At 47.5% G+C, this 27,370-nt stretch overlaps 2 protein-coding genes across 6 annotated transcripts; both read left to right on the plus strand.

Annotated features, from left to right (window-relative positions):
- Positions 1-22,345, plus strand: pemt (phosphatidylethanolamine N-methyltransferase). 4 transcript variants are annotated; one of them, XM_041068474.2, is made up of 7 exons: positions 1-84; positions 1,263-1,370; positions 9,284-9,399; positions 13,010-13,155; positions 14,835-14,946; positions 19,633-19,707; positions 21,939-22,345. In XM_041068474.2, the coding sequence occupies exons 1-7, from the start codon at positions 16-18 to the stop codon at positions 21,991-21,993; spliced, it is 681 nt and encodes a 226-aa protein (XP_040924408.2). In that variant the 5' UTR covers positions 1-15; the 3' UTR covers positions 21,994-22,345. The 4 variants fall into 4 exon arrangements, 3 of the variants coding, with proteins under 3 accessions (XP_040924408.2, XP_028990017.1, XP_028990016.1); XR_008693140.1 differs by lacking the exon at positions 21,939-22,345 and adding an exon at positions 15,568-19,309 and having other exon boundaries at positions 8-302; XM_029134183.3 differs by having other exon boundaries at positions 14-302.
- A 146-nt stretch (positions 22,346-22,491) lies between these two features.
- Positions 22,492-26,459, plus strand: rasd1 (RAS, dexamethasone-induced 1). Of its 2 annotated transcripts, none has more exons than XM_029134181.3 (2): positions 22,492-25,259; positions 25,399-26,459. In XM_029134181.3, the coding sequence occupies exons 1-2, from the start codon at positions 24,989-24,991 to the stop codon at positions 25,926-25,928; spliced, it is 801 nt and encodes a 266-aa protein (XP_028990014.1). In that variant the 5' UTR covers positions 22,492-24,988; the 3' UTR covers positions 25,929-26,459. The 2 variants fall into 2 exon arrangements, with proteins under 2 accessions (XP_028990014.1, XP_055360123.1); XM_055504148.1 differs by having other exon boundaries at positions 25,473-25,810.
- Positions 26,460-27,370: the final 911 nt, after the last annotated feature.

The raw sequence follows: 27,370 nt of genomic DNA on the forward strand, positions 1-27,370 counted from the left end.
ACTACATTTCCCAGAATGCACCCTGCAGGTTTAAAGGTTATCCGTGCACGCGCGCTTATCCACAGCAACTGTAGCGTTCCTTCGGTGAGAACCTAAGACTTTTGCATTAAATTCTAAGCAAGACCGGTTCTGTCTGCCCAACGCACGCGCGCACACACGCACACACTGGTGCTGGTTATCTGCCAGTATTAACTGGCTGTTAACTGGTGTGTATGAGCCACAGCGACGGCACAGATCCCGCTGGAAAGACTCCTGTGCCGCCGGAGTGCTGCGGAGGACTCAGCAACGTGGATTACTCCAAGGTAAAGGTCAAAATGTGGAGTAAATAAGCAGCTGAGTGTCACGTGCGTCGGTGCACACGCTCAAAGAAGCTGCCTAGAGTCGTTTGACCGACTGAACCGCGTAGTCTTAGCCGCTGAGCATAAACGGAAGGCAGCCGCTCGTGTTGCCGCCTCTTCAAAATAAAAGCGCTGTAAACAAGACACAAATAGGTTTGTACATTAAAACTCAAACTATATAAATCATTTATCAAGCACTGAATCTATTATTTTTATAAACAAATGCAATACAAATACTTTAATATATATTTAATCAAGTATTCAAGTTCATAATAAATTCATGGCATCTTAAGATGTAAAAGTACATGCTATCAAATATATTTTTACTGCTCAATAAATAATATTAATATTAATAATAATAATGTTGGTCAATCATGTAATCATGGTGTACAGAGTTTTTCCCGGTACCCTTTGGTTTGCTACTGTTTTTTTTTCAAATCTTTCCACCTTTTGCTTTCTGCAAGAGGTCAGAACAGATCAGCTGAAATGTCCCTGCTTCACTCAGTTATTGTGCAAATTTGCTAGTTCATCTCTGGCGCCAGTGGGCTTAAGCCGGAAAACCACATGGAGCAACCCAATGTGTGATGGCGAGTGTAAAGCCTCTGATGTGTTGATCAGTTGTTATGTTGTGTGGTAACCTTTTATGTCATACATCACTCATCATCGCTTGCCCCGCTTTGTTATTCGCCCCATTAGTGTAAAACTGTTAATTATAAGGAAGGATAGCATCACATCTTTATATAAAGTTCATAAAAAGCTTCATCATAACATATTAGTACAGTAGAAAATGGTGCAACCTGTCATGGGGCCCCAGTAGACTTAGGAGACCTTGGCATTAAATGTATTAGGAACAGTTCTTCAATAGACCTGCTCACACATTTTTGACAGGTTTGGAAACAACTGATAGCTATTCTTTTTTTTCAGATGGACTTTAAGCCAATGAAAGAATTCTTTAATCTCATCAACTTTCTTGACCCCAGTTTCTGCATTGCTGTAATCGCCATCGCTTTCAACCCTCTCTTCTGGAATATGGTGAGAGCCGCTTCTATAACCGAGCTTTTAATCATTCACATCGAGGTCTGCAGCGAAGCAAATCGACCAGGGACATCTAAAATAATGTTAATTCATTTCCTCAGCCTTTTTTTAAATGAGTCATTTGCTCTTTTTTATGTCAAAAGATCTTGGCAGTGGTGTGTTTGTCTTAAGGCCTGGGCTTTGTTTCTCTATACAGAACCTCTCCTGTGGGCTGAGCAGTGACTTCTGCCATTGTAAACCTTTGTGCAGCCGTGTCTGTGACTATTGGAATATTTAGGGGTCAAGGTCCTTTTTGTAGATTCTGGCAAAACCATTAGCTTTGTTCACACTGTGGAAGACAACTTTTGACGGAGTATTAGCATCTACATTATGGCAAACTGTGCCAACAATGTCCCTGAGCCTGATAAAAGCTGTCAGTCAAACACAGGACTCCCATGTTGTCAGAATTATTTATTCTCAGTAGAAGATCAAGGCTGGTAATTATGTTAAAATGGTAATGGTAAAATTATGTTTATTATACATTACATATATTAATAATTTATGAACAGTGTTGTCCCGATGGATCTTTTTACTAGACACAGGAAGTTCTATAAAGTGTGTAAACACATGCAATGCAGGCTTTAGTTTGATAGAAGTACAGTCTTCCTCGGTGTCTATTCAATTAAACTTGGACCCTTAACTCTGAAATTGAGCTAAGGCATTAGTTGCTAGTTTGCGAGCTAATTGGCCAAATTTGGCTCAATTAGCTCGTTGCATTGTGAAACGAGTTGTCATTTCCTTACGACCGTATAACTTGGTGCCGACTCATTAGACTGTTCACTCACTGCCCACCCAGGCAGGATGCAGGCAGAGGCTCCCTCCTCACACAACAGAAGCCAATTAATTGCAGTCAAGTAAAAAAAAACGCATGTAGTGCTCTGTATCTGACTCCTGAACAGTAAGTAGCCACGTGAGTCGCATCCTGCCTGGTTAGTTCAGTACTTTTTAAAAGGGACGTTGTTCGTCGGCTGGTGGGACCTGTGGACACTGTGACCTGTAGACTTCAGACTGACGCTGGTTTCGAGTTATGATGCAACTAAGCGACTGAACTGTGGTACAAAATGTATGCAGCTGTTTTACCACAGGTCACACTGTGAAACACACTCATCAGATACATCTTATTTCTGCTGGTGCACGTTCACAGCTACTGCAGCACCGAGACCTGGGTCAGATTGTATTTCGGAATTAGCCAGGATCCCTCTTAAAAAATGAACACCCACATAATAGTGTTTACTCTTATAATTGTCGGGCTTTGTCGCTTTTGGAACTAATGCATGTTCACTTGCGCTGCAGGAGGGCATAAGCACATTTGAGTTAGGACTCTCTGACAAAGAAAACATGTCAAGCAGCGCTATTGGTGGTGCTGCTGCAGGTGCTGGTCGTTCTGCAGGGCTGATGTTAGAGGCTACCCCGCTGTAGCAGCGAGCTGCTCTGAACACAGTGTTCCTGCTGGAACAGTAACACAGCAAGGCCTGCTCCTTGAGGTTATGGCGTGTGTGTGTGTGTGTGTGTGTGTGTGTGTGTGTGTGTGTGTGTGTGTGTGTGTGTGTGTGTGTGTGTGTGTGTGTGTGTGTGCGTGTGCGTGTGCGTGCGTGGGTACAGATCAGGATTTACCAGCCTCCAGCTACTGTACCTCTGCTTAACCCAGTTCTTTTTAACACTGACATGGATGGAACACTAACCAAACACACATCTTTGCCTTAGAAAAGCACCAAACTCATTATCTATGCATGCTTTCTGGGTCTGTATCAAACAAGATAAAAACCAAAACGCATACGCATGTGTGAGATCTGTGAGGTCATGCTCTGCTGTTGTAGAGCTTTAATCACGCTGACGCAATCGGAAGAGGACGCGAGGAACCTCCTGAAGGAAAATCCGGCCAGCAGGTCAGCGCCAGCGTGACCCATTGACCCTATTGTGAAACCAGGCCAACCCCGTTGAGGCCCGCTCTGTGGGGAACAGTCAAGTCTCTGCAGGGTTAACCGACTTCCCCCCCGGCCCAGCGTGGGCTGCAGCCTGACTCAGTACGTGTGTGTGTGTGTGTGTGTGTGTGTGGCGCCTACATGCTGATTCATCTTCAGCCTCTCAACACCTGAGGAAGGTGCAGGTGCACCTCGCCACACAGGCAGCCAATTAGTAGCGGGGACACAGCCCACCTATTATAGTCACAGCCACTTTGGGCACGGGCGCCGTCGGGTGCAGATGACATCATTTCCTCTCACCCGGCGAGGCGTTGATGGCGTTTGTAACAACTGTCACGCTGCGATATTGAGACGCTTGCTACCTGAGCCCTTCAGAGCGTGAGATTCGCCAGAATTCATATTCTCCTGTCTTCCCGCAGCCGCTTGGTTTTATTTTCCGGGAGCGACGCTGCTCACTGATCACGTTGGCCGCCTCTGCCTTGACAGTCCCACGGACCTGCCCTCGTCCGAAATAGCCCCCACGCTGGTGTTATTCTCTCATCTTTATTTGCCTAATGCACACAACACATCACTTCCTGCGCGGCAGCCCACTGATCATCGCAGCCACGTGAACTGGGCAGAATAGGCAGTCACATGCTGCCCCTTCATCCTGAATACATTAGCCACATTTGAAAATAAGATCACATCTGCTTCTCCCCCGTCGCCTTAAGCCGTCCTCTCCGCGCGCCTCCTTTTCACCGACTCTCATTTACCTTGTTTTTCTCCTTTTGCTTTTGCACCATTTTCCCTTTTGTGCCCCCTGCTGTGCTCCTCTTTCACTTCTTTCAGTCCTGCTGCTCCTGCCATTTGAGGGAGGGTGAGTGAATCACACGGTAGCAATTTTCTGCTGTTCCTTCTTACCTCAGCACCCCCCTGTGATCCCCGTGGTCTGTCCTTTGCCACAGGTCCGTCACCCTCAAGTTCTTTTTTCCTCTCTCTGTACTTGCTGATTCTTCTTTTTGCATTTCCCATTTGGCCACAATCTGAAATTGACCATTTAGTCAGACCTCATCCAGGCCGTGCTCCACTAAATTGCTGCAGCCGAGTATTTTGTTTTAATGCATCACAGAAGGTGATTCATTTTCATTAAACGTTGCGTGCAGTGAAGAATCAGGACACACAGATACAGTACATAGAGAGATGAATGACCTGCAGCTCTATTGATACTTATCACCTTAATGAAATACGCACAGGGACCTTACCTGCATTTGTGTTTTTCAAATATCTCCTCCACAGCAATTTTCTGAAATGAAATATTGCTTTTATTTCTTCTACATGATTAAAATCTCAAGTGGTCGGGAGGAATTAGACTCATATAGCTCCTGTACTCGGCTCGTGTCTTGTGCTTTCAAGTGAAGCACGATATTTTTAAAGTTTATTTCCTAATCCCATGTCTGCTCTTTTTATGTCAATCTGTTACCTAGGCAACAGGCGCGTACAGAGCACACAGCGATGGACGGGGGAACCAGACGTCTTTGCTTGGATGCCGTTTTCGGCCTGTTCAGGCTATGATCCTTTCTGTGTAGCGCGTTGCCTCAGCTCCTGCCTCTGCAGATGCCTTAAAGTATTTCAAAGTTCGATCTGGGCCTTAATGAGATAAACCTGAGCGAGAGGCTGCACTCGATAGATGTCACACCGACACTGAGGCACTGGGAGGAGGGCGGTCAGCCTGTTCTTTTTTATTTTATCTGTCTGCCGTAGACAGACATCTCGACGTGATGTCAAGTTTAAGATAAAGGCGGGAATCATGGGAACTAATTGCATAACAGCTGCAAAAGACACACTAGAAACAAGTGGTAACAGGTGAAATGTTGTGTAAATAGATAAAATATGTTGTAAAAAAACACAGGAATAAGTCAAATACAATGATGCCCTTCCAGTTTGACACCATCAGCCTTTGGCAGAATAAATTCCTCCGATCAGTGTTCAGCCCGAACATTTTTTAGGTCTGACGCACAACTGTTGCGCACATGGCAACGTGAAGTCTTTGTCTTTGGAGCGCAAACCTAATGACAGTTATATTTAGGCTGATTATCAGTGAGAAGTGTGCATTGAAGTGTCAGCTGCTGCTCTGTTGAAGTGACAGCATATTTTTCCTTTTGACTTATGATCAACCCTGAACCCCCATTTAGTACCTAAATCTGGATTCATTCAACTCGAAGCATATGATGACAATATTCACCCAATGAGTGTGTTAAATTTACTTATATAAATAAATATTTAAGTATTTAAAACTATATAATACATATTTATAATAAATATGTAAATATAATTAAATAATAATAATATTTGACTCAGTAATAAACAAAAACTGCTTCTCATTTTTGTCAGCTATTCTTAGCAATATGATGTTTATTGATTTATGATTCAAAAATAATCTACAGAGGGAATATTCTACATTGTTGCCTACTGTTTACGAGCGATTAATAATATCCAAGTGTAGAAATTAAACACTGATCTGTTTTAGAGCTTAATTGTTTGCTCACACACTCTCAGTGCATGAACAGTAGTACAGTAGGATTTGTATGTACGGTTCTAGGCATGGACTTGAGTTCCACTGATTAACAGGGCAGTGTGACCGCAGACATACCCACGCTGGGTTAAGTTGGCGTGAGTCACACTGCTGGGCGCGGGTAAACATACTGATAGGGCTGTTGTTTCCTCTGGATAGAGTATCTCAAACAAACCCATTGTTTGCCAAACAATGTCCTATTCCACGATTCGGATCTGTTGCTTGATTTTTGCCAAGAGTTCAAGTTGAAGGACAGATGTGACGGCCGTCGTCGCCTCCGTTACGTGGCGCAGCTCCAGAGACAGGGTCATAGTGTGACTGCCCGGGGGTTGACGCAGCGATAAGACCATAATAGAAACGCATGAGTCTTTGCAAAGCGATCCTCTGATGTCTGATCCCACTGACAGACCAGCATCAGCATCCCTGCACCCCTCTCTCCTCCCTCCAGATATTGATCCCCGTTCATTTGCATGTTGTTTATCTGCCCGATAAACATGTGCCTATTATCACCGGCGCTGCGGTTGACAGAGAGTCCGCCAAGGCCGAGATGTTTCAATATTAAACGAGCGCTTTCCGAACTCTAATTAGGCGTCTCTGATGTGCATGTGATCCGTCTATGTTCTTGTTCTCATTCCCCCTGTTACACCGGGGCAGCACACTTGCATTCATAATGTGCGGCGCCGTGCGTGTGTGCGCATTTGTGCCAGTCTGCATATTGTCCCCCATTAAATGCAGCTGGGTTGGACTGAATCACAGTAGAGCTCCTCTGGAGACGTCCACACATTTATTTCCCTTCAACGTCTGTGATTTCATGTTCTTGCTACTTTACGTTAGTTTGTTTACTATTTCATATTTGTTTTTAATATTGTACTCTTGTTCACAAATATTTAGTAATGTCTGGGTCTGAGCATCTGGGTCGTCACCTTGTTAGTAATGTTTGCATCGCTAACGTGATAATTGTTAGAAAACCAGCACGAATGTTTTCAGAACTTGTAATATAATTAAACTATTTTAGTAATTTAATTTAAAATATTAATTGAAATTCAAGAAATACAATCTTGTTAGTTAATCTATGAATTTTGTTATACATAGTTTATTAACTATCTATAAACTATAGCAACTACACCTTTCTCTTCATTCGTGCTTTAGTTATATATATTCTCCGTTTCCTGCAGCCTGTTCTATTTAGGAACATCAGATGAACCCCCCGCCCCCCAGACGTCCTCCTAATGCCCTGACTTCAAACCCATTCCAGTGCCTGCATCTCTGCTCTAAGTGGGCTGATAGAGATGCAGGAGGAGCCTGTTACCTAAGCCTTGATTGAATTTGTCTTGGAGAGCTGCTAGTTCTGCCAAGCTGGCGCCGCTCCTTCATCCCTGCTTTCTGTTGTTTCCAGCGCTCGGCCCATGATTTCATAAGGGCATCAGTAGTCGGCTTGCTCAACCCCATCACCCAGTCAAGGATCGAGGCTAATATGGTGAAGTGTATATGATTAGTTTCACCTCCAGTGCAGTGTTCTCATACTGTGTCTTGTTTACTGCAGAGGTAAATGCTTCACATTCACTTCTTGATGAGCGCAAACGCTTGTCATGGTTTCAGTCAAATGAGGTTGTGGTTATTTCTTCATGTCTTTATTTAGCCATTAAGTAATTATTAACTATTATTAGTTCTTCTGTCGTCACCAGACAAGACAGGCTGTGATGTTAGTAGTCATGTTTTGCATATTTGCATTTAACTAATGAACAGTGAAGAATTTAAAAGCAGACTTAACTGGAATAGACGCAAACTGTCAACGTACTGATTTATTTCCACATCTGCTTCATCCATAGATTTGTGTAATTAAAGTGAGAAGCACATACTGATAAGTCAGACTGAACCGGTGTTTAAATGGTCTCAAGTGAACAACACAGTGTCAATGAAGATGCAGAAGGACATAATATGATTGCTCAGTCACTATTCTACTCACTAACCTACATAAAAACACATCTGCATGCTCAGCAGCTGAAAGCTGTCGTTCCGCGTTTCTTGGCAGACAAAGTTCGTCCTCCTCTCTCCTGTTCTCCTCTTTTCTGTTTTCCTTCAGCATAGATGTGTTGCCATGGAAACATTTGTGCCCTTTATTTCACTTAGCCTTTTCTATGTTTTACAGTCATCTACGCACTTCCTCAGCCCACAGTCAGCCCGCAATTTACAGTTTGTTCGTCCTTCAGAACTCTTTGGCTCAGACAGAGAGTTCACCGCGTGGCAGACGGGTCGGAGGCCATCTGTGTTGCATAACTGTGTGTGTGTGTGTGTGTGTACGACTGCAGGGACCATTTTTAAAGTGCACTCATTTTTACCATCAACACTTAAAAGCCACTTCTGTTTGAGTCAAACTAGGGACACTGCATAGTGAAGGAGCAGATGTGGAGCCTCCTCAATTCTGCTGCTGCAGCTGCATGGGTGCAGCTTGACAGCCTGATCCCTTCTACTCACAACCAGGCCCCTCATCACCGCTGGGTTTGTTGAGTGTCGTCACAAGATGCTCACCTGGGTGTTGGTCCAAAAACAGTTGTATTTCAGCTACAGAGAAGGTGACCACTGTAAATCGCTATAAGCAGGATTTCTGTGGGTTTGACTACAGTATTATCGATCAGCTTGTGAGCTCCTACTGTATTATGTTACAGTTAGAAAGGCAGTCATAAATTATGAGGCGATGAATGTGGCAGGCGAATCCCATGCAGTTTTGTAAAGGGTAAAACCATCAAGTCTTCACTCAGAATGACTTTCAGTGCCACAAATCACGCAGAGACCGTGCAATCAGCAGCTTATGTCCATGCAATGCAAGACACACACACACACACACACACACACACACACACACACACACACACACACACACGCACACTGATTTCCTTCCTGTTGTCTGAACAGTGCTTGTCAGCTCATCAGTCAGCCAATCACTCAGCCAGTGAGTGGCTTTTTTCAGCATCCTAACCTGGTCCTGATGCTGTCTCCCGGTTTTACACTCAGTGATCCGCAACGGGTGAACAGGCAATGACTGATCCCTTTACACAATCGTAACCCTGCTTTAAAAGCTGCAGTGAGAGGGAATGAAGTTTTGATTTCAGATAAAAGAATTGACTTAGAGTCACTGTTTTAGATGAACAGAAACATGACTCGTCATATTTTCTTAGAAAGAAGTCAGCGCTTATTCAGAGCCTGTGCTGCATTCAACCGGCCCAAAAATAATATTAATGATTATTTTTGCGCGATTCAAATCGTTTCTTGCTAATTGAGATTTTTCAGGCCAAAAGCGGCATGGGAGCAGGTTGTCTTTAGCGTCCGACAGCTGCGGGTTCAGCGTCCTGTTAGGAGGGAACGCCACTCATTAGGCTCTGCCATCTGTCTTCCTTCAGGTGGCGAGATGGGAGCATCGCACGCGGAGGCTGTCCAGGCTCTTTGGCAGCTCGCACCTGGCCTGTTACTGTCTGGCCTTCGTCATTGTACTGCTCAACGTTTACCGCAGCCACAGGTAGACATCCCCCCCCCCCTCACCTCCCTCCACACGGCGCCCTGTGGACACGCAGCCTCCCACACCTCCCACTGCGCCTCAAAGACAAACCGCCCTCAGCAGCGCCGTTCGTACGCTGATGTAAAAAGCCTATTTCTTTCTCTCGGAGGATGTCTGGGATGCTTGTTGCCGGGCAACAGCACACAAAGAACAAGCTGCTTTTAAGCGATGCATTTTTGTTCTACTTTAAAGCCACACAAGAAAACAGTGCGAGAGATTCATTCAAGGATGTTAATGGGGAAAAGGCCGAATCCTTGTCCTTGTTTCATCGATACAACATTGTTCCGTACTGAAGCTGGGTATCCTCTGCTTATATGAGTATCAGGAGGCAATGTACACTTACCCTGCAGCAGGTCATCACATGATCCTGTGAGCACACAGCACTCAGATGACAGGAGTAAGGCAGATGAGGGCACATTTCAGTACAGTGCTACAATAAGTGCATGGTTAAATATAAAACTTGGACCAGCATCACATTAGTCCTTGTGTTTACTTGTTTACTGCACAGAGCGGCCTGAGCTGAGATGATGCCACGCCCGTCAGAGTCCCGTGCAGGCAGATAGATACTGTAAAGAACAATGGCAGGCGTTTGGTACAGTACACAATGCAGCGATGGTCTGTTGTCGGTGGCAGGTGACCTGGAAAGGCAACATCCAATGTGACATTGTTAAAGTCTGCCACCTTCACAGATCGCATGATTCATCTGCACCTTTGAGTCTGCTGTACTGCCCAGTGGCAGTTTAATTGGCTTTTAATTAGGATAAAATGAGTCTTAAGGCGAATGGAGTGAAAAGTGTAGATGTGGTTTGGCTCTTTTCATTTGCCTCCTTTGAATTCAGTGAAACATGCGTTCAAGCTTTATGATCAAGGTTGCACGGCTTGACTTTAAATCCCACTGAACTTATAAAGATTCATCAAAGACAAACAATAGACCAGTAAGTACCTGACATGGTGACATGATGCTGATTTTCTCCATAGATAGTTATTCTTAAAAAACAAAAAGAAAATAATCCAAAAATACACTTTACACAATAAAAATACACAACATAAAGTGTGCAGAAAGTCAATTAGCTTCAGTAACCTGTGGCTGATGGCAAACAGACGTCGTGGCTGCTTCTGTACAATGCAAACTCCATAGGTCAGACGTCGCCCGTGTGAAGTGAACAATGAAGAATCGTCCGATAACAGTCACGCCGAGGAACAGCTGGGAGGAAAAGCCGCGGACATACAGCGACGTATATAAAGGAGCTGCAGGCAGCGTCAGCGCCGTCACGAGTAAAAGCGGTGCGTCGTGTTAAACACTTGAGGCCTGAACGAACATGTGAAAGATCACGACCCTCAGCCTTTCATCAGCTTAGAATGGAGAACACATGAAATTGCAAAGGCTCTAGTCGCTTCCACCACAGTAAACATGCTGCCGCCAGAGAAGTCACGCAGTGAGCAGGTTTATGATGGATAATAATGTTTTCCCTTTCTTCGACATCCAAAACAATCCAGGTTCTAAATACATGCGACTGATTCACCAGCAACGTGATTAACGTGGCTTAATTGCGTTCTGATTAGCCGACTGAAGCTGCGTCTATTCATAGCTTCAGTGCAGGTGATGCAGGGAGCGTATATATAGCTTCCTCACGCAGCAGCGACGCCTTCCAGCCATTATTGTCAATTTGAGGTTGTGTTCGGCTGTGGGAGAAAGACGAGGATATGATGATATGATGATATGATTATGTAAATGGTGCATCTCCTCTATTTCAGCAGTCATGCGTTTTAATGATGACAATATGAGTTCACGCTGATCAGCCAGTGGCCTCCATCAGTGTGTGTACATGTAAATACCTCGTGTCTCTGTGGCTTTCTGTAAAGTCTGCGGCGCGGCGTTCAGGGAAAGTGAGTCAAACAGCAGGTTCTTCACTCGGTGAAAGAATACGGCACAGGCCGCCTGGACAACGCCGCACATTAGACTGCCGTCAGTGTAAACACGGCGTGTTTTGGTGCCAAATCGCCCGCGAGGCCGACCCGCGCTCGTCAGCTGACGCTGCCGTCACGCCGGGCGGCGCGGTGCCGTGCGAGCAGGTGCTCGTCTGTGATGCAAGGAAAAACAGCTGCTAATACGGGACTCGGTGACTCCGTGAAAGCCTTCTTCCAGAGCCTGTCCTGGATTCTGTGATTATACAACTTATTCAGACCTTTGCCATGCATTTAAAATAGCTGGTCACACTGACATTCGGTGCAGCCATTTTTTTCCCTGAAGTATAAATCATCATCTGAATGGTTCACTCTTTATTTATTCATTAGCTAGCTACCATAGAAAGTGGTACAGATATTATTTTATTCTGAAATTTCCCCTGTGATGGATGGATGATGCTTCTGTTAATGTCCTGTTTAAAGGACATTAATGTCTTGCAGGTTTTCATGTTGACAGGTAGAATGGACGCAGTGACTCCTTAATCCCCTCGTATCTGTATAGCAGACGGCATAAATGGTGAAGAAAATAAAAGCCTGCAGCTTTTCTGGCAACCCCGTCAGCATTAGTTCCCGTTGCAGCCAGCGGTCACTTCCTCCGTTCCCCTCGCCCCCCGCCCACGTCTCCGTCCCCGCAGACCCACTTTTTCCCCCGCTCGCAATCCCGGTCCCAGCAGTGTCCCTCGCCGCCGCTGACGTGGCCGAGCGGCGGGTCGCATCACATCGCATTTCCTGCTCACCGCGACAAAGGAGCAGCGCCGGAGAGCTCGCAGCGCAGACACCGTAACCCAGTTTTCTCTTATTAACCCCTAACCTAGTTTTGATTCGGGAGCCATTTTTGTCTGCAGGTGTGTGTGTGTGTGTGTAGCACCTGGAGCACGTACACAGGGCACACAAACCCACCAGCATCTGTGTTGCCTGCATCACAGGTTGAGCATTAGGAGCTTTGGTCTGATCTCCTGTTTCAAACCATATATAAAGTCAATCGATTGTGTATTTCCATGTTTGGGTAAAAATCAATGGAAAAAGTTCCCATTCGCTTTATTAAGTCAGTCTATTGAGCTACTTCTCAAGTAGTGATGGTTAAAACAGCAGTAAGACAAACCCATTAAACTCGAGGAGTAATTGCTCCAGACTTTAAACCAAGGACTACATCTCAGTCTGACTTCCATCTTTTCATTCCAAGCGCTATTAATTCTAAATCGAGCGCCTCCCAAAGCAGACGGACGCTTTTCATCCGAGCATCTCAGAAATGGAAACGCTTTCACTGACGGCTCCCCGCACACCACGCGACCCCCCGCGTCGTCTTGAAGCCGGGGCGGCGGCCGAGCGTGGCGTCACAGCCGCGCAAAAGCACTCTCTCTAATCACCAGCCTCCCGCTCGCTGGAGTCGCACGAGGAGATAATGGGAGAATAAGCGAGATGCGATTTCAGTAAAAAAAAAAAAAAGTCCAGCATGCATTTACTGGACATTTCGAAGTAATCACACACTGTGGCTGAGCTAATGAAACATCTTCTCACTGTCCGTTCCTGCAAAGCTGTCATTAATTACTATGTTTTACGCTTTTCCACATCGAAGCATTAAAAGGGTCCTCTGCTTCCTCTGCAGCATGACGGTGGCCATGAGGGCCCAGGCCCGGTGGCAGCTGATGGACGGCGCCGCTGGGTTCTACGGCGGCGTGGCCTTCGTGGCGCTGGGCACGGCGCTGGTGGTCAGTAGCTTCCTCGCTCTGGGCTTCACCGGGACGTTTCTAGGTGGGTCATAAGGATTTCCTTCCATCGGGCGTCCTCGCGTCCTCAGCTCTGGCTCTGACGCGGGTCTGAGTGGACGCCGTGTTTTTGGTGGGCACCCGCCAACGTAAACACGCTTATATTGGAAGATAGAGGCGGTGATAGAAGGTGTGTTGTAAATAAAGGTGTCTTGTTCATCCTGAATTAAGCCCTTTGAGTCACGGTGACCCGATGATTCAAAGAGATTCCACAGGGGCAGAAAGAAAAACCCAAAACAGCATCGCATTAGCCGCAGTGTTTATGTGAGGGCCAGCTGGCTTTGGACCCGTCCTCCAATCACAGCCCACTAAAACTCCGACCCGCAGAGGCCACGGCGCTTTTAGTTCTCCTCAACAAATCCAGGTTGGTCCTTCTCATAACCAAAGTGACGCAGGTTACGCTGGGCATTTGGTGGTGAATGGGTTAGCAGCGAGGAGGCCAGAATCCAGGGTGGCAGCTGGTCCTCTATTCAAAAGCAAGAATATTTGTTTGTGTAATCTCCTTTTTTTTTACCCCGTCCTACCTGGTGCTTAAATGAGCATACGTAATGAGTCGTTATATAACTTGGGCATTAGCGGCCTTTCTCCAGCAGGGAACAAGGCCAGCAGCCCATGTGGTGTAAAGGCTGGCCTCACCTACTGTACTCCCACTGTGAATCCGTGCGGGAGGGTGGGCGAGGGGGACGTAAGAGGTGGACCTCAAATCATGTCCTGGTACACTTTGGATGTGAAATAGGTCAGATCCTGTGTGTGTGTGTGTGTGTGTGTGTGTGTGTGTGTGTGTGTGTGTGTGTGTGTGTGTGTGTGTGTGTGTGTGTGTGTGTGTGTGTGTGTGTGTGTGTGTGTGTGTGTGTGTGTGTGTGTGTGTGTGTGGGTCTAGCACCTGGAGCACATACACAGGGGACAATAATAAGAGCTCAGGTTGCTCTGGGCATTGTCCCAGTTCAGCTGCCCCTAATGTTGTAAATGGTGATGGTGGTTGTTTAACCCAAGACAAAAAACACGCTGCTTCTGAAAATGACTTTGAGTTACTTAAAGTTACATGGAAATAAAAGGACTTTCTGATCGTTGGACCCTGTACGTTTATAGACAGTAGAGTCTGTTAGTGTCATGTTCATTTTGTTGCCGTAATTCATGGGATGTGACAATACAGCAAATAATGGAACAAACAAATACTTCCTTAAGTTTAGTTATTAGAGTAAATTAAAAGCTGCAATGATGTTAAATGACTGTGACAAGTGCCCATTTTGTAGTTTTCAGGTGTTGGCTGATTCTGAGTGAAGACTAAAATCTGTACAGGTCCTAATTGACCCAATTAGCAGTACCAGGTAAACACCAGTGACCCAGTTCTGCTCACAACCAGATGTGTTTGTCACACAACGCCTCCCCCAACATGTTGGACACAAGCAGAATACTGTACTCTATCGACCTGGCGCAGTCGGCGATCCACCCCTGAATGTTACACCCGGTCGCCTAGCAACGCTCACTTTAGGAGGACGAACCCAGAAGTGGCCAAACTTTACAGTCCCTCCAGTCTCAACATGGCTGAGGTCCGCGACCTGACATCAGTAGCAGCCAGGTGACGGTGGAGCAGCCGGACAGTGACATGAGCACGGGTGTGTGTTTCTCCAGCTCCTCCATGTGTGTCTCTGTGCTCTCTTCCAGGTGACTACTTCGGCATCCTGATGGACGAGAAGGTGTCCGGCTTCCCCTTCAACCTCACAGAGAATCCCATGTACTGGGGCAGCACCGCCAACTATCTCGGCTTTGCGCTCATGTAAGTGTGTGTGTGTGTGTGTGTGTGTGTGTGTGTGTGTGTGTGTGTGTGTGTGTGTGTGTGGGACTTCCAGAAGCTTCCTTCTCCGCGTTTACAGCCGAGCGCAGATGTACGTCAAATGTTAATGTCGCTGGAAACGAAGTGCGAGCTTGTGGGAGAGGCGGAGATGACGAGCGGCCGCCAGCAACCTGGAAAATGTTTACTCTGAGATGCAAATCGCTCCCCTCTCGAAAAAGGTCGGGAGGTGAAAACTTTTGCGTGTGTCCCGTCTCCATGACGACCGGGACCACATCACTCGCAGCGTGGCGTGGTTGCTAGGCGACCGGAGTTGATGATCCAGTTACCGATGAAAGCTATTAGAGCCCTTTTTTTATCCTCACTTCAGTCCTAATTTAACTACCACTAGTCTTTTTCTCCTTGCGACTGATTTTGCCCTGTTTCGTCTCTGACGTGAACTAAACTCACTTTAAGGCCAGTAGCTGCAAACTCTGACTGATTAAACCACCTCACTTCAACGCTTCTCATCCCCCTCTTCCTCCGGCACTTGATCAGTGTGTTGATAGTAGCACATTCTGCTTCAACCTTCTGTGTTTGGTTCATTCTGCCTTCTTTTCTTCACAGTACAAAGTCACGCTCTGGTGTGTTTTTCATCACCACTCCAATAAATTTCCTCAATACAATGAAAAATGTGGCGGTTTTGACATTATTTGGATCACTGAGCAGCTAGAAACCTTGAAAACACTGTAAGTGATCAGCTGGATGTGTGAATAACCAATTTAAGAGCCTGGCTCTAGATCTGCCTTTGTTTCTCCTGCTTCTGAACAGAGGTCCTACACAGGCTCCCTCAGCTCAGAGGCCCAGAGCTCAAATCCAGCTCAGCAGCTTTTGCAGCCTAATTAGTTTTCCACAGTAGAACAGTCCACTTCGAGGCCTCAGTCTCTCACGTTTCGGCCCAACAAAGACGCCGAGCGTTCAGCGAATACACAACTGACGCGCACTAAGGTCAAGTCTCGGCACTTAGAAGATTGTTCCAGTCTGATGCACGACAGCGGTTCAGAGGAGGGTTAATGGCTGCGACTGACTGTTTTTTAAAGTAAACTTCAGTCGCTTTATTGGAAGCTGCGACCAGCCTGAGTATCATTGCACACGTTTGCACCTGTTTGCCCGTCATTCTGTTTATGGATGTCATATCCAGGCTGCACCACTGCACCACCATACGTCACATATACCAGAAAAAAGGAGGGGGGGGGTCATTAGACCACAGCGAGACGTATCTGCTCCCATGGCCCTTATTCTTCAAAGGTCACTCCAATTATTGTTTGAGGAAATTAGTGATGATTGTACCCTGATTCAAAATCTTTCTTCTTTCCAAACATGACACACGCTCTTTACATTATTTCATGCTCATTGTTAATAGGTCTAGGAAGTGCATCAGCAGGACTTTTAGATACAAAGTGAGCTTCGCAGTGCGGAGGTTTTTATCTATATACTGTATGTTGGGCTTTTAGATGATGCCATTAAGGCAACATCTCCTCCCGACGAGGCAGGCCGAGGTCAGAAGATCTCCGTCTGTGCCCCTTCGTGCAGGTTTGCAGTCATTTCCTGTTGTCATTCAGTACCAGCATCCATGAAGGAGGCTCAGCCCGAGGACTGCGGACGAGAGAGAACATTACATTGACGAAATGAGAAAAGATGAAAGCCGTGTCCGTGTCGTATGCATTCACCCCAAACTAGGTCAGTGATTGGGAGTTCTCCTTTTCCACAACACAGGTACACACTTAGTCATTTCCCCTGATTGGCCTGAGCCGTGACTGTGTTGGGCCTCTAATGTGGCCGCCTCGGTTTCCCCTCAAAAAAGCAGGTCAGGTATCATCTGAGGCTTGTTAGGGAGAACGCAGGCGCCGGTGAATCACGGCAACGGACCTGGCTGGAATGTGTGCGTTAATGAGCGTCTGCGAGCGGGGAGAGGGTTTTTAACCCAGATTCAGCGCCGGGACTGAACCCCGGCGTGACGCCCCGCGTCCTCACGTTATTAGGATGAATGCGCTTCCCACGAAGGCGAGGCGTCGTCAAATTAGCGGCGCGCTGCTGTCACGTGACTCATATAGGACTCAAATGGCTTTGGTAATAGAATCAAAATGGGTCAGTGACCCGTTCCGTTCTGTTTGGAGCATCTGATGGAGGTAAAGAAACTCTGCAGCCGAAATAATATAGCTTTTCAATTTTACCTGGACTCAATAATAAATCCTGTTTCAAGGATGTGATTCTCTCGAATAATAGAAACGTCACTCATTTAAATATTTGTATAGATAAACTAATAACACTAATTAAACATAATCCTGTTGTTTGTGCCTTATTTGAATAAGTATGTGCCAACACAATTATCTTATTATTGTATTGTACAGTTTGAAGGTTTACTTCAGAATACTTCATACAGTGGTGGACAGAAGGAGAACAGAGGAGCTAGACATCAGATCAAATGGGAGGAAGGATCTCATGTTTCCATGTCTTTGGATATGAGACAAGTGAAAGATGCAGTGAAGGGATTCGTACAGGACGGTGCGTTCCCTTCCCTGCCGCTCAGCTGACGTGTCACATGACCCCGGCGCCTCCATGCAGGTGCAGCTCCACAGTCGGCCGTCCTTGATGATCACCGTCCATGAGGAGTGTGCAGGGACCTCTGTGACTCCCAGGTTCAACGCTGCCCGCAGCTTCGTTCGCCAGCTGGAGCACGGGAATGAACGCAGCGCGACCCTCATGCCTCCATGTTCCAGCTTCAGCGGGCGTGAAGCGCACGCAGACGTGATCGGTGTCAGTCGGCCGCTTCGCGTTGGCATTACGTCGCCGTGTTTGGAGCGCTTTCTGAAAATCCTCGTGTCTTCGAGTTGTTTTCTACAGTTGGCCGTCGTATTTTGCAGCGTGCGACGATCCGTGCACACAATGACCCCGTCCCCGCTAATAAACAGCAACAGCGGCTGCTTTCGGGAAATGAATATTGATGTCTTTGTCCCCATCTGCTCAATGTTCTGGTCCAAAAACGTCTGCAGCTTGATTCACACGGACAGAACACGTGATGCACGGTGCACATTACTGTGTCCCATGCATGAGCGATGGCCACACAGTCAAAGGACACACATGCAAAAGCATTTACACGACTGCACGGGGGTTGTGTGAGTCCGATTTCCACATCTGGAAGTCCGGGAGAAACATGGCGGCGCCACGCGCCTCCCAGCTTTGGGTTGTCATTGGCAGCTATGGCCGTTTGGGATATGGGTCAGTGATAAACAGCGATTACCACACAAGGTCCAGTGAGTCACTGCGGTGTCAGATCCGTGTGTCACAATCAGCGGGCGCCCGCTGCAGCCGGCGCGCTGCGACAGATTGCAGGTAATTGGAAACGTGAACGGAATGTTGCCGCAGCTGTTTTCCTCTGTGACACAGAAACAGCGAAGTCACGAGAGAGAGAGAGAGAGAGAGAGCGGCCCCGAAAACTTGGTAATTAGCCCGCCGTCCTGCAGTCACACCGGACCCGAGCGTGGACTGGAGGGCAGCGTTAGCAGAAGAGGCTTGACGCCAACAGGAGCTGGTGTTCAACTTAAAGGACCTGCGTGCGTCCGATCTGTGTCTGTGACCTGCAGAAAGGTCCACAAAGGCACTTAAAGCAACTCTCATCACCACCTGCTTCATCAGATTCGCGCTGCAGCCCATCTGAGCTAAATTCGAGCCGCTTTTAATAGCTCAAGGTTTGATATGTTGCTGCTTGGTTCCCTTTGGTCTGATTTGGTTTTCACTCATTAGTGTGAAACATCTGGACAGTGGCGGGGGGCCGTCTAGCAGCTGAGGACCCAGTGAGTCTTCTAAATGTTTTACTGCTCTGAGCTTGAGCTTGATGCTCATTGAGAAACAAATATGGTCCATTTTTCGAATTGAACCCTTCATTGTATCAGACAAGTCGCGCTCCAGCCTCCTGTGCCGTGTTTGCTCCTTTCTGGCTCCAAGGACTCTGTCAAAGTGCTGACTCTGACTCAGCGCGGTGCCTCCACCGCTGCCCGCCCAACTGGGTCACTTATATAAGCCTCATCAGCAAGTCCTGTGTGGAGCTGCTCCTCCGTGCGCCGTCGTTCTCCTCGATGTGATTACGCTGCTTTTTTTTTTTTTCTTCTTCTTCACCAAATGATGGAAGGTCGCGGGGTCAGTCTCACGCGCGCAGCCGTGCGCTGAGCGCGTTGCAGACTCGGACGGATTAAAACTCCTGGCTACGGGTTAAAACTCCGGGGCTTTTATTTAAAGCTCCCGTCCGAGCCTTCAGCTGAGCTTCAAGCCCGGCTTCGTATGAAATTGTGCCCCTGCAGCTTAAAGTGAAGTAGGTCTAAAAATACCAAGTGGGGTTGTTGCTGATTGTGTCCACTGCTTCACCTCCATCATGCTACTGTATGAAAGGCTGCTTTTATGATGTTTTTTATTTTTCCATTAAATAAATATGTGTCAGTGTGCCACTCATCAGGATGTAGGTCAGTTGTGTTGACCAGGCTGGAATATTATCTTAGTTTACAAACTGGTCTCCAGATTATTTCTCTTCTAAACCTCACTTGCTGTTACTGCTGTTGGATTGGAGAAGAATCTATTTGTTTTATATTTCTCGCATTTTTTTTAATTCATATTTCTTCCTCTACCTCTTGTCTCTAGCGGCGCCAGTCCTGTTGGTGTTATCCTGACGGCCATAGTGGCCATAGTTTACAAGGTGGCAATAAGATTTGAGGGGTAAGTCTATGTTCCATTGACATTGTCAGTACAAATATGCCCTTTAGGTTTTATTATGACAGTGTAAAACAAAGAGGGACCCAAACTTTTGGGTTTATCAGTTCACCCAAAGCCTTATTTTCACTTTGACAACAGAAGAATCAGGTCCACCTCAATATTAATTTAGCTTAACTTGCTAACAGCTATTCTAAGATGAACACAAGCAGAAGTACTCATACTGTACACATTTATAGAAAGTACTTGGCTCCATGGTGCTCTACTACATGTAGAAGTACCACTTCAAAAACTTTCCCCAAGTTAAAGTAGAACTTTTAAAGTACTTAAATACTTATAAGTTTTAATATTATATGTAACAATATTTCTTTATTTCAAATATTTATTTGTGATTTTCAGGTCATAATACATCCTGAGTATTATCATCTGCAAACATGCATGAAAACACACGTTAAAAAGTGCATGGGACTTTCTTAAACTTTAGGTTAAGCAAGAAACAGTCGTTTTGCTTTCTGAGGCTCCCATTTATGCTGCTTTCATATTCAGGTCCTTTAGTGATGCACTAGAAAGGAATCAGATAAATGGTATTGTGCCAAACGTGCCTCCTCTGAAATAGTTTGAAGTGTGGAAGAACAATAGCTGATATCAGTGTCATTTCAGTTCCATTATCCCTCCAGACAGACACTGCACACGTGAGCTCACTGACGCAGATGAAGCAAAGAATAGGTGCGAGGCCAAAGCCGCAGTTAATACATGTTGTATTGTCCTTCCTAATGTTAAAGTGAGAAGTCATTTACTCATAGTTTTGCTGTGGCCCAGAGCATCCACAGATACTATTCTCCCCACGTCTCCTTCACCTCATCTGCTTTTATCCACAACGACATCCATCAGCTGTGCACAAAGTTGCGCCGGGTAAAAATAAGCCCGTTAAGAGGCCGACTTTTGTCCACGGCAGAAGCCGCCGTCGCCTCCCCTCGCTGTGATTACGAGGCGAGACCCAAAAAGCGGTTACGAGCGAGCGACCTACTTCTGCGTTCGCGTGCGTCCTCGCAGAAGTACACAGAAATGCTGCTACTGCATAAGGAGGCTGCAAATGAGACACAGCAGCTGCTGCCTGCACTGTGTGTGTGTGTGTGTGTGTGCGTGTGTGTGTGTGTGTGCGTGCGTGTGTGCGCGTGCGTGTGTGCGCGTGTGTGTGTGTGTGTGTGTGTGTGTGTGTGTGCGTGTGTGTGTGTGCGCGTGCGTGTGTGCGCGTGTGTGTGTGTGTGTGCGCGTGCGTGTGTGTGCGCGCGTGTGTGTGTGCGTGCGTGTGTGTGCGTGCGTGTGTCCGTGTGTGTGTCAGACGCTCGCTCATCTTCGCAGCAGGCTCACAGGTGCCTCTGTGTACACAACTGCACATGGTTGTAATAAAAGTGCCACTGCATTGATTCGCTCACAAGACGCCTGACCCACTTTTTCTCCCGTACGCTGATAATGTGATAATGCGCCGTACATACATAAACACACGCGGTCGCAGCCGTCGCTCGGCCGGAGCCGTCCCCCAGGTGAGTGCGACGCCGCTGCCGTCGTTTTAGCCCCAACCTGCGAACTCGGAGCAAGGCGGGTGTCAGATATTGGCCCACGCTGCGACCCGGGTCGGACCCAGACGCTACATTTATCTTCTGCCTCTGGCGTCAGTCCTGGATGATCTCACCGTGCGACTGTGTGAGAGCGGCGGCGTCTTATTTAATACGATGACTGCGATAACGTAAACGCAGCCGCCACTAAATAGAACGATGTGACGAGTGCCTCTTAGTTTAATTAATGAACGCTGGGGCTCTGTTTGTGAGTCACATCCTTACTTAATCACGTTTGTAATTTGACATTTAACATAAGTAAGGTCGTCCTTGCACTTCAAGCCTGGGCCACGTCCTAAATGACGGCTTTGCAGGAAGCTTCTCCACAGACACATTCTGTTGTTTCTGTCCAGATGTGACAAAGACACCTCAAACATCTGCACCTGCACTTTGACTCTGGGACGTTCCACCTGTGTTTTACCCACACAGAGCAAATGTGAGCAGCAGCCACGCCTTCTAGCGCTGCTGCTGCCGCAGGTGCAGCTGACGCTCTGAGGAGCGAGTCATGAATCGGAGCCTCCTCACGCTTCACCTCGCGCTCGCGCCCCTGGCACAGGCTGGTACCGTGCTCCCGGCTCTGATTTATTGTCCCGCTCCGTGTTTGTTCTGCTGTATTTACAGACCATTCACTGAGCAGATCTACCGGGAGAGAGCTCAGCGGCACAAGCGTGAATAATCGCCTCTCCGCCTGGTGTTCTTCTGTTTGAGGAGTTTGGTTCTGCCCAACAGCCACTGATCCACTGATCCCACTGTCGCTGCAAGCGTGTGATGCGTTCTATGTTGGTTCAGGTTCCAAAGTTATGCTTATTATGCACTTAAGTAAGCACAGACCTTGATTCCATGTGTTTCTTTTGTGCTTCACAGTTTTCTTTTTTGTTTGATTGTTCAGGTTGTTGAGCTTAAATGGTTCAAGCTGTATGAAAAATATGACCATAACATTTAAAAACTGCTAAATTCCAAGTGGAGTGAGAGAATGTTCCACTGATGTTTTACTCATTAATGTTTACTATTAAAATTAGGCCAAAACACGTCTTTTCTGACTCTATGCGTTTGGACACTGGTGAACTGAAACAGTTTATGTTCTCAGTCACTGTCCTTCAGTTTAGATTCAGAACAAGGGAACTGATACATCAGAGCCAGGTTCCAGCTGTAATTACATATGATTATATAGACTAAGGTTTCTGGGTTTAAATGCAAACCTCTTGAGCAGCTGTGTGTTGTTCCAGCCTTATTTAATGTGCTGATAGTTCCCATGTCGCTCAGACACATAGTTCTCTGTCATTGTTATTAATAAAAGGGACCAAAAAGATACAAATGAATATTTTGAGTTGGTTTGTCAAAATTAGCATTTAGATAGGATCTTTAAAAAAAATCACAAGCACGGGAAAAGTATAAAATAGAGAGAGAGTCGCATAAAAGAGCGAGAAGCACGATTCATGGTGATGATTGCTGAATTGCGATAGTGGTCATGAAAAAACTCCTTTGTTCTAACTAACCTGTACGAACACTGTGCAGCCGCTGATCTGCGGCGGTTGTTATCCTCTTATTCAAAGCAGAGTTGAAGCAGTGCTGGAGCACTAACATGCCCAGGCTCCTCCAGTGACAGGTCCAAGCCAGCGGCTCCATCAAAGGCCCATACTGTGCTCGTGTAGATGCACGGTAATGCTAATGAAGAGCCATCCTTATGTAATGAAAGAGTGAGTCAGGGTTTGGAAGCACCGATCTCACCGATAAGGCAGCACTCTGCGTATCTACAGGCCTTTGCATGAGTCAGGACGCGTACAGTAGCTGCCGCCGAAGCAAAACTATTTCACGTCCTGCAATGAGTTCTGTCTGCAACTGGCTCACATTAGATTTTCTCGTGACAGAATAAATATTGATATGAATAAAACCAGGGCGCTGCGGTTTCATGTGGTGCTAGATCTGATCCGTGTCCAACTGTTTGTTTTCCTCCGTCATCGCATAAATCGGGGAATCCCGAAGGTCATTTTTCTCCACAAACTCCATTTCGGGGCCTAATGTGCGTCTCGGAGACTCGTGTTTGCCCGCTTGCCCCGCACCGTTTGCTTTTCCACCGGCCGAGGCGTCGTCCTCCCCCGTCTGAGCGGCCCTCGCGTCGGCGTCTCGTGTCTTTTGACGGACGTGTGCGTCGCTGGTGCTCCTCTGCGTCCACGTTGCTCCGGCTCTTTAACGAGGGCACCATCTGTGTTGGTTAAAGGACGTTTTCACTGATCTGCAGCTGCCTCGAGACATGCACACGCAGTTCTATAAAAAAAAAAATTAAAAAAAAAAAAAAAAAACGCTACCTGATTAAACAGATTCGCACAAGTGACCAGGTCATGGGACGCTGAAGGGTCACGGTGTCTCTCTCGTCCACCGCAGCAGGAGGCCTCGGGGGGGAAATAGCATGAAAATCATAGTGGAAGGAGGCTCCGTCCACTGTGTGTGTGTGACGCACGCTGCTCCGTGAACCCGATCCAACGCTTACACACAGTATGCTCACTGATTAGCTCACGCACTGCAGGCTTATGCGCCTGTCACACTTAACACAGGAATTTTCTTTGGTGGGAAGCTGCTCAGTTATTCAGTTTACTCACAAAGGAGATTTTTATAGACGGTGATAATCGAATAGGTTCTAGACATGAATCTAGGGCCGCATGGTCCCGTGACATAGCACTAAAGCTGGGTCTGATTGATAACTACCCTCTGAATAAGAAGGAGCATGTTGGGCTCAGCCTCCTCTTTGTTTTACACACACTCCATTGAGGTGCTAATGGAAAAAACGCTTCCTTCTCCTCACTTTACAGGGTTTTTGTTTGCATTCTCGGGCCGCGTTACAAAACCTCTCGGAGGCGGCGAACTGAGCAGATGAAGGTTATGTGCTGACACAGGAACACGGAGCGGAGGTTTTTTTTTTTTTTTCTCCTCCTCACGTTAAACGGGCCGTTCACCTGGAGATGTTTGTACTCCGAGTGCCCCCTGTCGGTCAGCCGCGGAACTGCAGCGGCTCAGCCCTCGAAGCTGATGAAAAGAATCGGCTGCAGCAGACAGTGAACGTCCTTAGTGCTAGAAAAAATACCTGTACTTTTAATGCATGAAGTAGAAACTCTAAAGAGATCGAAACATGCAGAGCTGCTCAATATAAATTAAAAAAATGGGCTGATTTATAAGATTTATAAGGCATTTCTTATTCTAGGAGAACTAATATCCGCTGAGCAAGTACATGTTGGGAAAGTGTCCAAGGTTCACCCTGGTTTTAAACACGCTGTACCATTTGGGACGAAACGCCGGATGAGGAGTAAATGATTAACTTCGTAATATTCCGTGGAAGTTATTGTTTTGCCTGTTCGCTCCGACTCTCTGTCCCATCGTCCATATGCATGCGTTTTATTGTTTGTGCCTCTGTGACTTGGCCGATGCGCCCGTCTCGCCTTCACTGGAAAGCACAAACTGACGCACCAGTGGGAGTTCAGTCCGCTCTTCCCAGGCTGGCACTCAGATGGGCGCCGACTGGTTCAGCTGTGACGTAGCCGGGGGGGGCGTGGCCCGCCGCCTGCTTTAATAAAAGCCTCCGGTCCGCGATCCGAGCGCAGACTCAGACCGAGCGCACGCACGCCGCTCCACCGACCTCTACGCACGCGGAAAGCAGGCGAACGCACCCAGGTTTCACCATGATTAAGAAAATGTCGCCCTCCGAAAGCGACTTCGACATCCCGGCAAAGAACTGCTACCGCATGGTGATTTTGGGCTCCACCAAAGTTGGGAAAACGGCCATCGTGTCCCGGTTCCTGAACGGGAGGTTCGACGAGCAGTACACGCCGACCATCGAGGACTTTCACAGGAAACTGTACAGCATCAAGGGGGACGTTTACCAGCTGGACATACTGGATACGTCGGGAAACCACCCGTTCCCCGCCATGAGGAGGCTGTCCATCCTGACAGGTACGTGCGCAGTATAATAGGAACAATCCGCATCCGTATATAAGGCGCGCATTTGTGCGCAAGGCGCCCGTGCACGCGGCGCACAGGCTGCACCGCTCTCGCAGCGCCACTCAACGCGCGCCTCCTTCTCTCGCTCCAGGTGACGTGTTCATCCTCGTCTTCAGCCTGGACAACCGGGACTCCTTCCTGGAGGTGCAGCGGCTCAAGCGGCAGATCCACGAGACCAAGTCGTGCCTGAAGAACAAGATCAAGGAGAACATCGACGTGCCGCTGGTCATCTGCGGCAACAAGGGCGACCGAGAGTTCTACCGGGAGGTGCAGCAGGCGGAGATCGACCAGCTGGTGGCCGGCGACGACAAGTGCGAGTACTTCGAGATCTCCGCCAAGCGCAACGAGAACGTGGATAAGATGTTCCAGACGCTCTTCACTTTGGCCAAACTGCCTCACGAGATGAGCCCCGACCTCCACCGGAAGGTGTCCGTGCAGTACTGCGACATGCTGCACCGAAAGTCGCTGAAGAACAAGAAGCTGAAGGACATTGGCGAGGCGTACGGCGTGGTGGCCCCGTGCGCGCGCAGGCCGAGCGTGCACAGCGACCTCATGTACATCAAGGAGAAGGCGGTGGGCGGCGGCCAGAGCAAAGACAAGGAGAGGTGCGTGATCTGTTAAGAGCGTCTGGGAGCGATGCTCAGCGCAAGTCTTCGGGAGGAGGAGGAGGGGCTCCAAGAGCCGCCCGTGCGGCCGAGACGCGCTCTGGGGGGCGTGAAGACGCCGCAGCCGCCGCCGGCGCCGACGCGCGCGCGCTCTGGCGCGGCGCCGTCTCCAAGGACGCGTGACTGCACATACGCGGTCCATCAGCACTCGCCAAAATAAAACCACAGCCCACGCGACATTTGAGAATGTAAGCTTGTTCAGCCCGAGCCCAGTGTGTGACGTGGCTTCATACTGTACCTTGTGAGACTCGCGCGTCGATGCGTAAAGTGTCTGTGAGTTGACCTGATGCCCGAGAGGACAGAGACTCATGGAGGCTTAGGAGGAGCGATGCAGGGATGAGAATGTTGTTTACACCTTATTACGGCTTTTATAATGGCTAAAGTACACTTGAATATTTTGTTTCCAGTCATTATTTTCTATTGTGAATGTATATTTATTGTCGTTGTCACTTTTTGCAAAGAAAATATTAAAATATATTAATTAAAACTCTCATTTCTTCTCTCGTTATTAAATCTATTGTCTAGAATAGTTACTGGTAAGTTCGAGCGTCGGAAATGTATGAAGCAGATGTCAGCAGCGATCAGATCATCAGAATCCAAAGAGGAAACCGGTGTTTTAACAGACATGGAAACATCAGGACGGTGGCACCATGAGGTTAAAGCCAGTTGTTTGTGGTTCCAGAGAGCAAAACAGGGCGAACCCTAACTCACACCAAATGGGACATGAGAGGAACACGTGGCCACAGCTCCGTCCTTCATCACTGCCTCGGTGTGTGCACACAAACACGCTGGACCGCCACAATAAAAGCGTGTGGGGCTGTTAAATCATGACCCGGCACATTATCCCCCTGCGACGACAACACTGCAGTTTCCATCCGTGCGCCCACTCATACATTTTAATAACGGTGTACACACACCGAGAGAGAGAGAGAGCGTCGTGTGTGTGGAACCGTCACGTCCCGCCGCTCCAAACCACGCTCACTGTTTGTTCTGATCCAGGTTTTTAATTGTGTGTCATTTCAAGCTCTGTCTCCAGAGTTGAGCCACAAACAAGGCGTCCAGTTCTGTCTCTCCGACGTTCGCAATCAGCAAAAACTCTGTCTGTATCATGACAATAAACGCACGCACGCACGCACGCACGCACACACGCACGCACACACACACACACACACACACACACACACACACACACACACACATAAAACAAGGAGAGAGAGGGAACAGTGTGCTTACTCTTCCGTGTGAGGACTCTCCGTGGTGTACTGCCCTCCCACTCCTCCCACTGCTCCCACTGCTCCCGTAACACCCCGTGCTCCACAACTGGCGCCATTCATTATGGAAATACATAATCACCCAGTTTGCATCACTGGACGGAACGATAATGAAATGTGTGTGTTT

The sequence above is a fragment of the Betta splendens genome, chromosome 19 (genome assembly GCF_900634795.4).
Source record: "Betta splendens chromosome 19, fBetSpl5.4, whole genome shotgun sequence".
Classification (NCBI taxonomy): Eukaryota; Metazoa; Chordata; class Actinopteri; order Anabantiformes; family Osphronemidae; genus Betta; species Betta splendens.